This window comes from Colossoma macropomum, unplaced genomic scaffold (assembly GCF_904425465.1).
Source record: "Colossoma macropomum unplaced genomic scaffold, Colossoma_macropomum, whole genome shotgun sequence".
NCBI classification, from domain to species: domain Eukaryota; kingdom Metazoa; phylum Chordata; class Actinopteri; order Characiformes; family Serrasalmidae; genus Colossoma; species Colossoma macropomum.
The window spans coordinates 17,720,060-17,731,544 of record NW_023494785.1 but is presented as its reverse complement, the minus strand read 5'-3'; the positions used below and the strand labels follow the sequence as shown (position 1 = coordinate 17,731,544).

The 11,485-nt window shown below is 38.0% G+C and overlaps 1 protein-coding gene across 1 annotated transcript in view; it reads right to left on the bottom strand.

Annotated features, from left to right (window-relative positions):
* Nucleotides 1-1,384: 1,384 nt before the first annotated feature.
* ano10a (anoctamin 10a) overlaps nucleotides 1,385-11,485 on the bottom strand; it is a 33,753-nt gene continuing 23,652 nt past the window's right edge. Inside the window, exons 13-14 of the mRNA XM_036585516.1 lie at nucleotides 10,586-10,702; nucleotides 1,385-2,265 (exon numbers count right to left, since the gene is read on the bottom strand). Of these exons, the coding sequence (XP_036441409.1) occupies nucleotides 2,224-2,265; nucleotides 10,586-10,702 (159 nt within the window). The 3' untranslated portion in view covers nucleotides 1,385-2,223. The remainder of the gene's footprint in view (nucleotides 2,266-10,585; nucleotides 10,703-11,485) is intronic.

Genomic DNA, 11,485 nt, shown 5'->3' with positions numbered 1-11,485 from the left:
ACCAAACCGTGATGTGGATTTGCAGAGGGGAGAACATTCTTGCTGAGTGTTCTTCACCTGACTGGCCAGTGTTAGGAGAGAAGTTAAAACATGACATAAAGTGGTGGCTCAAACTGCTGCTGTTGAAAGGTTTTCGACCGTAATTTACTGCCAACTCTTGCTGCCAGATGTCTCAAGTAACCCAGCGCTGTCCAGGCCATCAGACACACACACACCTCAGTTTGTTCCAGCTTGTCACTGTCCCCACACACTAGGAATAAATGACTGAGAGGCATTAGAGGTTGGGCAGGCGGGGATAAGCTGTGCCCTAGTTAGAGCTGTCCTGCGCACTATGACTACGATGACCTTTCACACTGCCCTGATGCTGTGGTTAGTGGACCGTATGTATGTGTTTGTTTCCAGTCTGACTCATCTTAAAAGGCATCAGAGTGCTTAAGCACAGCGTGTCTTCAGGCTGTCCTTAAGTTCCCCAGGCTTGGTGATGCAGCATTTTTCGTCACATCTACCAGTCCACTGCGAGTACCATCATGAAGCCCACCTCAGATTAGGGCTGTTAAAATGCACAAATGCAATCGGAAGGTAGTGATTTAATTTCGTTTTGTTTCATTTATAATAATATTCAATAAAGTACATTTATACAATTCTCAGGATATTTTCAAATAAAAAAAACTGTACTGTTTATTATTGTTTAATTGTATTCCACTAGTGTGTAAATTGACTCCAACAATAATTCTAAATTCTATCAACATAATTATAAATGAATGGGATGAAATTTGAGATTTCAGGATGTACTAAATTGTTTCATAAAAAGCTGTAATTTAATTGTTTTGAGGTCAGAGATTTACACCTCATTTACTATCAAACTGAAGCAGTTAGCCTTGCACTGATTAAAAAGCTAGCAGTACCAACGGTATTCTCCACACAAAGAAACTTTGACAGCCATGCTATTTTACCTGCCGGGAAAAATTAGCCTGTCAATAAATCAGGTAGCAAGGTACAGATCAAGTCAACTGAAGTGCAATTTAAAGGCTATTTGCATTCTGAAGAACTGCCTCATCTGCTAATTACAAAATCCAAACACCACATCTTTCCAGTGAGTATGAGAGTTTCTGTTGTATAAAATGGGTAAATGACTTACAGTGTAGTGGCAGGTATGCGCAGGTATAGGGCATATTCCTATCTCTAGGGAGACTAAAGTATGGTATGCGCTTACAAAAACAGTGAGATACGTCTGTGATTGTGACCGTTGAGAGTAAAGACAGCATGAGTCGAATAACCAGCAAGCATGTGCCATGTGTTGCTTCTCACTATCATGCTACTATCACAGATAAAACTTAGTATTACAACGCATAGCATTCTAAATAAAAAAGCATAAAGCTGAGTGTGACAGCTATTTTTTTATTATTAAACTTTCATGCTTGATACATGAATTAATGCACTTATGTAAAATAATGTTATTTTCATAGTCTTATGGACTGTAGTACATTTAACTGAATTTATTTAATCCTTTTTTCTTAAACTGACTTTTATATCAGCTTAGGATCCTTTAATTATTGAGCATATTGGGATCCCTTACAAAGTAGAGTATATCCACCTATACAGAGACCACTACACTGTATATAGCCTAGAAAACCAGTACATGAAGCCTAATGTAATGACAAATTCATACCCTTCAGATACTGACTTGCATATAATCAACACAAACTGAGGCCAGGTAGCAAATAAAGCAGCACACTTGTTATTGTAATAGTTATTTATTTTCAGAGAATGGAGTATCAAGTCTTCTTGGCTTCAAGTACCATGTAGTGTGCACATGACATCGGTACACAAAAGCAGTAATGCGCGTGATCTGATATATTGATAAATAAAGGCACTGCCCACTCTTTTATAAGTTCTTAGGGACAACATGTATTTTGACATCCTTTAAAATCAGCTCCACATACAACCCAGTTAAAATCACCTGGAGACAATAATTAAAGAGTAAAGCTCAAACTGGAATTGTTCCAGATAAGATGCAGTAAATGGACTGAGACCCAGAGGCCTGCACTGTCAGCAAAGTAAGCAGTCTTTGTGAAGGACATTGCCAGGAGTGCATATTCGTGCTTAGTTATATGTAACGCTGTATTATACACTGTATGTAAACACCTGGGGGCAGCTTCTTCATATGCCGATTTAAATCTGCATGCTCAGAGTCTGCGCTGTTTTTGGCCTCCCTGCTCCTCGTTACTTATCGGTCTTTGGGATCTCTGCGGCCTCCAGCATTTTCTGAAAAGAAAAAAAAAACAGCCAGAATGTCCATATATTAATGTTGTGATTTACATTTAGGGTTAAATCTGACTACAGGCCAGAATCAAAGCAGAAGCAGGGAGTCATTCAGGAAGTTGCTGGAAATGCAGCTGTGTTTTATATTTCTTAAAGCAAAAAACAGCTTTGTATATAAAACATACTGACAGAAGAGCATAGTATAGAAACAGCACAGAAGCCCTTAGTAGCTCGTATGACTCAGAAATGTCTGATCTTGAATGATTCACACTTCAAGTGAAAGTGGTGGGTACAAGCACTGATATTAAAAGAATAAATGACATGCTATTTTGACGGCTTCTTAAAAAAGCAACAGTAAAGGGAACAACTAAATCTTCAAAATCACATTGCCTCTGGGAAAAAAAGGCAACCAAAGCTCATAAACCGCATTGCACTGCAACTTATGAGGGACTTAAATTCATCCGCCAGGCCTGGAGACTTTCAAGAAGATTGAATTATTTTTAAATATACAGCTTTTTTCCTCCATTAAGGACATTCCCCAGACTGATGCAGCCTGAGCTACATTTAATCAATTAATTCAGCTGCCTGCAAACCAGAGTAAATTACATCCTCAATGAAAAAGTGTTATGTGCAATTAACTTTTCAAGCCAAAGGCGAGATCAATGCAGGCAGATGTGCTGACACCGTGCTTTCTACTGCGCCTTCGTCTGGCCTTCGGTTACCTCTCAAAGCACAAGAGTGGTAATTAAAAAGGGCCACAAACAATACTGTTACCACTGTGTTCAGTAAGCTTTTTCTGTTATTCATTAAAAACTGTAGAAACAGTGGAACATTAAATGATGTTTTTTCCAAAGGCTAAAAATGGTTCACTTTTAGAATGGCTGGAAGGCAGCTAGACCAAGCTTTGCCAGGTTAATGGATTGATTTCATAAAAGTGGTAAAGGATATTCCACCTTTGAAAATAAACTTGAACCAAGTCAAGCCAGTAAGAATATTGAACCCATCTGTCTAAGAAGGTAATTTATTTTCTTTCAGATCCAGTTTCTGCTCATTTGACATGCTCATGAAGCCAAAAGAAATCGGGAGCCATCTGAAGAAACTCATCCCCTCTGAGGCTGGATTTGCATTGAAAAAGATTTCGAGTCAAAAGTCCAAAGAAAGTTGGCAGCCATTCCCTACCGTCCTCATCTAAGCAGAGCAAATGCTCTGGTTTCCACAGGAGGCTGTAATATGCATGTTGGGATAATTGCTTGGACATGTTTGTATTGATTATGTGAGGAAGCTGTAGCAGAGCGCTTTAAAAGCTTTTTTTAACAGTAGCTGTGGCAGAGAAAGACTCTTCACACACAGCCTCAGAGATGATTGTTCCAAGCAGAAACTGCTGATTTGTTTGCCATTCTTGACTAAATCAGCTGAAACATGCATACAGCTGGTAAACATAAATATGTTAAAGACTCAGACCTTAAAGAAACACTCCAGCTTAATCTCTGTCTGTGCCATCTTTACTATACAGTCAATTACAATGCAGAATAATTTAGACCAGGTGTACACAAACCTTTTGCCTTAAGGGCCCAAAGTGCAGGTCAAGGTCCAAAAAGGCAAGCAGTATACAAAATAATAATAATAATAATAATAATAAATAATGACTACACTATATTTTGTTACTAAAATGCCTAAAAAAATACAATTTAAAAGGAAAATAAGAACTTATTGAGTTATATATAGTAGAAAAGTCTGTCTGATCTCTCATTGTGTGAGGGAATAGGGATAAGGTAACTTTCTGGCTGGCCAAATCAAACACTCTAAAAGGCCAACGTGGCCCGTGGTCCACATTTTGGTCCAGACTTGATTTAGACACATTTCTCTACACTTAGAGAAAAAACTGAAAACTCATTGACTTGTTATGCGCTTATAACAGCAGCCAATCGGCAGACGAATTCTGTCCAAACAGTTAAGCATGGCACGTTTTTTGTTGAGCACTTTCATAAATTCCTCAGTCATTTGTACATTAAGCTGTAAATCTGAATCTGTAAATTATTTCAGATGTGGGACTAGTTTTAAGGAGGGATGAATTTGTGGTAATATGTTACCAATATAGTGGTACCTGTGGGATTTTCACAGGTTCCTGCATAGATTCTTTCATTCTTTCATGTCTGTCTCATCTTAAAACCTGCATTGTTGGATGTAATTGCTGCAGTTTTAAATATGTGCTGCATTTCAAATATTAATTCAGGGAATTCAGCAACTGCCCACTCGCTTCTATTACAAGTGAGTTTCGAGGCCAAAATGTTTTTTGTTCATTCTGTAAGTATAGGGAAATGTCTCAAAATGACTGACTGTGCTAATCGATTAGGGATGTAATGATACACTTGGCCCCCAGTTTGATTCGATTCTTGATACCGGTTTCACAATTTGATTTGTGCTGATTGTTTGTGAACTTTGATGTTCAAAAAAATGCAATTGCTTTTGATGGTATCATTAATAGCGTGTCCATTCTCACAATGCTTCAGCACATCTCCAGGATGCAAATTTGGCATTGTGAATGCATCACATATGTATTGCTACAGCTCTATAACTGACGTTATGATAAATATATGACTAATATGATTACGTTGGAAAATACTGGAGTTTTCAAAAAAGAAAAGAAGACAAAAAAGAATATTTAAGATGAATTCATGACACCGTGCCTGTGGAAACCAGTTATGATTGGCATCAGCTGACAAATGCTAAAAGACGTAAAGATTGATCAAAACATTGCTATACTGCTGGTTCTCTTTACATCAAATGCTTTCAAACTTTAAGTTCACTAGGTAGTGCTGGAGCTGAACTCCACTCCTGAACATCAGGAGCACACTGAGCATTCCATTGTCAAAAAAGGTGCCAAGAGCTGGTGACACATTTCCAGTCTCATGATTCATTTAATTCCTTCAGTCTGTCAGGACAGCACCTCTGGCTTCGTTTCTCATCAGAAGGATAGCAAAGGACACGTCTAGCGCTTAAGGCATGACAGACAGCCTCAGACGACTCACTCCTTCCTTTTCCTGTAACACCAGCCGGGCTGCGAGGCGAGAGAGCATATGCTTCCTGACGAACTTCATCATGCGGGTGCCCTGATTTGCCCTGCTTTTTCCATTCTGCATCCCTGAAGAGCAGGATGCAACACAGGACAAGTATCCTCGAGCTTTTCTAAATGTCATGACAGCATTTTTGACGTCATCTTCAAATCAGTTAATCAGTGATGATCATTATATGTAGAAGTAAGCTGCTGCTTTTTTAAGCTTCTTTATCTCTCTCTCTTTGCAAATGGTATTTGGTTATGAGATTTTGTGGCTTCCTTCAATTGAAACAACTGGTACCAAACAAGTGGTAAAAACGCAGCTGTTTCATCCTGAATCCCAGAGGCAAACATAAACACAAGCCATCTGCCCGTAAGGAGAGGATGTTACTGGAGCAATCAGCCATCACTGGTTACATGTGATTTACTCTCCAGCCGCATCGTAATGTAGAGGAGGTTATTCATGCTCTGTGCTCCAGCCCTGGATGAGTGCACTAGACGTCATCGGCTTTTATTCAGCACACATCCTTTATCTCTTCACCAGCCTGTCTACATGTGCAGCACGTGAGATGGTTTGATTACATGTGAGTGCTGACATACAGCGAGATAAGGGCTATTTCATGAAACAAGATTTTTAAGCAGATATCCTGCGCCAGTCCTAGGCTCTTGACCTCCAGTGACTCGTCTGCATGACACCATACTTTTTAACGTGAATGAAAGAACAATATTTAGGATTAGATAAAGCTTGAACCGCCAGTATATTTGATTGGCTGAGCCACATTTGAGGTTGTTGTAAAATTCAAAATATACATATCAACTGAAATTTGTATTAATGCACCAAGTTATTAAAACTTTAACTGTTGCTTGGCCAGCACAGCCCACTTTAAACAAACTACATTTCTTGGATGAAAGAACTGTTTGCAATTATTATAAATGATAAAAATTTTTTGAACATTACTGTATTTGATCAAATTGTATTTTGTCACCCCTTTCAGAAAAGGCAAATCGCTCACTTAAGAAAAAGCAACCACTCAAGATGGCCGAGTGCTTAACAACACCTCTTAACCATGGTAAAATTACTGTAACAAACAGCCTCTCGTGGCTTAGTGCTTTCATTTATTAGCAAAGCCTGAACGTCCTCGTTATGGTAGTGGGGCTCTAGCATACTCAGGTATTTTGATCCTCTCTTATTTTCTTAATCACCATAATATGATTGACACATGCCTGAGTAAGAAGTAGAAGCTAAGCTCAGCAGCGCTCTTGCTCCACCAGCACCAGAGTTGGGAACCCAAGCCATTGGCAAAGTGGCCTTTTCCTAGAGTCCACCTTCACACGTATGTAGCAGGTTGCTTTCCAGTGCTGGCTGCTAACAGGGGGTTTCCAAAGCTCCTGTGAGCGACTGCTATTTTCAGCCTTCGCCTTTGCTCCACAGCAACATAGACCTGTCCCCCCTGCAGACAACTGTCTACACCCTCACAAGCTGCTGAACACATGGAAAAACAGCTGGACCCAAAGGCCACATGCTGCTGCTGCCTCTTAGCTAAATGCTAAATACAGTGAGAAGTGCAAGTATTTGGGGAGCGCAGTAAAGTTGGTTATTTTGCATGAATATTTAGAAAAATGGACATTTCAGATATAAAAATGGATAAAGAATAGAACGTAGGCTATTATGTTCAAATAAGTTAAATCTCAAAGGAAGATATCAAGTGTCTGTGGATGTCAGTGGATCAAAAATTTGATGGATTTACCGCATGCAAGTGGTTAAGTGACCAAATATTAACCATACAACTTTAGTCTGCTTAAAAATATTTGGCTCAATATTTATGCGGAATGAAATAAGTGCATACATGAAAAATACTGTATAAAAATATCACCCAGAAAAAAAAATGACATTTTGAATTTTAGTATCATATTTATCTTTTAAAAATACAAATTTCATGAAAATTACCAATGGCCTCCCCATCCCAATATTTGAGCTTCTTACTCTATGTGGCACAGGATGCTAACTAACCACAATTGTTACCAAACCAGTGGTCCAAGTGCCTCATTCTGGTCGTACAGTCCTGCATCGCTAACTGTATAAAACATAAATCCCCGGCCTAGAAAGGCTGCAACTGGAACGCTGCGTTTTAAAAGTATAAGAACTGACATCGCACTCACAACACTGCACTCACTAAAATGCTGTAAGGGTCTTTTTTCATGATCTCTGTTAGTACACTACGCTAGTCCTGGCAGTGGCACTGATCTGGCACTTCTTGAAATGGGCTTTAAGTGAAGTATGCACCTTCAAATGCTAACGAAAGCAGGTTGCACTGCTGAGACTATTAGCTTAAGACCATCATTGTGATGAAGCCGTGTTGTTGAAGACGCACCAAAAGCATTGGCAAAGGGCAGAGCTGGAGTCAGATAGAGTTTGTGAAAAAGGGGAGCAGTGTGAAGCTTAGAAATATCACATCTTCAATCATCCTGAAACGTAATCAATATAATCAATATGTACTTTACGACCTGCGACTCTCCGTTAAATTAAAACAAATGTTAGCCGGATGAAACTTGGACAGTCCCTCCCTCATCACTTCACATCTAATTAGAGGAGCATTCTCAATCATCACAGCAGTCACACCTTGCTTCATTTCTGCTTGAGACTTCCTTTCTTGTGTTTACAGCACCATCTCGTCGATGAGCGTCATGTGTATTGCATCAGGACCTTGTGCTGTTCGTATTCTATTATTGTTCTACTAACGCAATCAGGGCACTGTGCTTCCTCAATGCTTCTTCCACAATCCTTGGCTGTGAGTTCACGTGGTGCGTTTATATGAATACCGTGTCTATAAGAAAGCATGAACATATTCATGGCACGTTACACTGCATTAATAAGGCACTATAAACATGGCTATAAATATTTATAAAAATGCATAGCCATGTTTATTTTGCATTATGAATTGTTAACATAATGCATTATTAGTGTGTTTATTGTATTATATATTATTAGAGATAAACTCAGTCTACTCAAAAGCATGCTGAGCCATGCCACGATTTTATGTTTTAAAACCTACATATATACATCCACTATAAATATAAACTATATATATATATATATATTATATATATATATATATATATATATATATATAGTTTATAGTTTATATTTATAATGTACTTCTATATCTATTTGCAAGCTTTAAGTAAACCCAATTTATTATGGGTACACATTATTATTGAGAAACATACATATATATAAAAATATTATTAGCAATTGATAGTTTGGCACACTGATATATGTCTATGTCTTTTTGTTAATACTAAGCTAAACGAAAGACTGACTAATATAACTATGGTAGCCAAAGACAGCTAATCTAGGCGGAGCTTGAGTTTAATAATAATAATAATAATAATAATAATAATAATAATAATAATAACAACAACAACAATAATAATAATAATAATTGACCTGACCCTGAGATATGTAGAGTTATAAAGTGTTTGAACTCTCTTTCATATGATCATTATAAAATAGTATTAATAATCAAGATTACTAGCAAGTATTTCAAATGTCAGTACCCGCTGTTTGAGCAGCGTATTTGGTACTGGACCTCACCAAATAATGCGTATGAATAGCAAACATTCATAATATTCATTATATTCATAATATTCAATAATTCAGCACATTAACCTATATCACACTATAACTCAAAGTATGGCAAGATGCCATATCACTGCACATCTGTAGTTACTGAGGGAGTGAACACATAAGGCCTACACTCGAGATTAGACAGCACAGCAGGAGCGAAAGCCTGCTCATTGTCATTCACATTGCAACCGTTCCGTATCAACTGAGCCATGGAAACACACTTACCGAACATGGGCTTGTCTCTGCACAAAACCAAAGAGATTAAATCCAGTTAAAGTGTGCCAAAGTTTCAGGGAAGGTGAGTGTTTAAGATTGCATTCTGCTTTCCTCCCTAGAGTATGGAATATTTTCAACCTCGGTTATAATCAGATTATGATATGTAAATTTATAATAATATGCTGAGGATTGTTAATGCTGGCTGGGCTGAACACTGAATTCGAAGCATTAAAAAAAATTGTTATTTTTTATTTGAGTGTCTTGTTCTTTCTGTGTTTCTGAAGTAAGACTACAGGCTGCAGTTTTCCTTTGTGGCCAGAATGCTGCATGTTTGTGTGGGTGAATGTGTGCACATACATACGTGTGCAACTGTGTGTAAGACTGACCTACTTCTGCTGCATGCAAGGTGATAAACATGTGCCAAAATAGCTCAGCCTCATTAACCAACATTTACACACACACACACACACACACACACAAAACGTGCGGGGTTTGAGTGTACAGAGTTCTCTCTGGATCATTTGGTGATGAAGGATAAGTAATAATGTAGACTCTCTGCATCTTTCAGTTTATTCCAGTCTGCAGCTGCATCCATGCAGCTAATGCTAACTGGACCAGGATTATTGCCTCATAATGTGCACTGGGGCTTGTGTGCTGTTGACACAGTGTGAACAATGCATACAGTAATATATGCCCGGGAGGAAAATAGCAAGTGGAGATTTCTTACATGGTGTACTGAGTGAACAACTAGGCTTTTAACAGTTATTTTCAGTTAGTCAAAACCACTTGACATGAAGGTGGGTGTTGTAGAATATACTCAAAGTATTAGTAAATACAGTGAATACAAAAAGTCTACATACGATTACTGAAATAGCAGGTTTCTGTGATGTAAAACCAGAAATCAATATAAATCATGTCTGACATATTTAAGGTTTGCTTACACCTAACAAATCTAAATAGAAAATGAAAAACCATAAACATTTGGAAAAATTGTTTAAAATAAATTTAAAAATCTTGATATTTGGAGCTAGCTATCTTAACTAGAGTCTCTGTCCCAACCGAAAAGATGCAGCCCCAAAACAGGATGCTCCCATCACCATGCTTCATAGTAGGTATGGTTATTTGGGGTTAATCAGAATTACCTTCATGATGGTGCATATATGCTGTTTTATTTTTCCTAATAACGTTCTGTTTCTTTGCAATATCTCATTAAAGATAGAAATTTCCAACATTATTTATTTTTCTGGCTTTACATCACAAAAAACCTGGGTGTATAGACTTTTTACTTCCACTGTAACAGTTTTATTTGTACAAAAGGTTTCTATGTATGTTTTCTTGCATAACAGAAAATGAACAGTTGAAATCAAATAAGAAATATCAAACGAAGTGTCTCCAAACTTTTACCAGCCAGTGTAGGTGCTTACCTTTTTCTTCAGTGCTTCTAAGGACTCAAACTCCAGCTGGGCCAGCTTGATCTGTATGTGCTTGGGCACATCTGGAATAACGAAGGCCAGGATGAACTTGAAGGCCAGAATAATGTGCTGCAGTAGGAGACAGAGCAGAAAACATGCAGTTATACAGCTAACCTGATAACATCCAGTCACTGTCAGCTTTTACACTTCTTCCAGTGAAAGAATATGTAGCCATTAAGCATGTTAAGCATGTAGGTCACAGCTTTACTTGGAAGTGTTTTTGAGGAACTGTGGTTTCCGAAGCATGTTAAACTATCTTTTTTGGAAGGCTTTTTGGGAATTAAAACATGGCTTTGATGGAACAAGCTGGCACACTATTGCTCTCTTTGTTTCTGGAGCTTAACTATTTTAAGGAAGTCAGAACAGTTGTGGAGCCCATCACAAATTATTTATCAGTATGCGCATCTCATAACGTGCAGGTTTGATGCCTACCACATTTTTTTTTGTGTGTAGGTGTGCTCTAAATTAAATTTGTATGGAACACTTTGTATTCTACAAACACTACAACATTGTAAATGAAAATCAGCTGATGTTAAGCGAGACTTGTTTCAGTTTAACCGTTGTGTGGTGTTTGGGTCTGTGGGACCCATTTTCAGTGTTTACCAAAAGAAAAAAATATGTGATTTATTATTATTTCAACCTCAGATTCCTTGGCCTTTGATCATTTTCTGTGAAGAAAATGTAAAATAGCACATTTTCAATGACTGTTTAAATTACATATATGGTGTTGGAGTGAACCCGTGGAGAATATAAGTGTGGAGGTGCTGTGTCCCTTCACTCTGTTCTCCTCCTACATGGCTCGCTGTTAGTGTGTGTGTATATGTGTTTGTATATGTGTATGTGTGCGTGTTA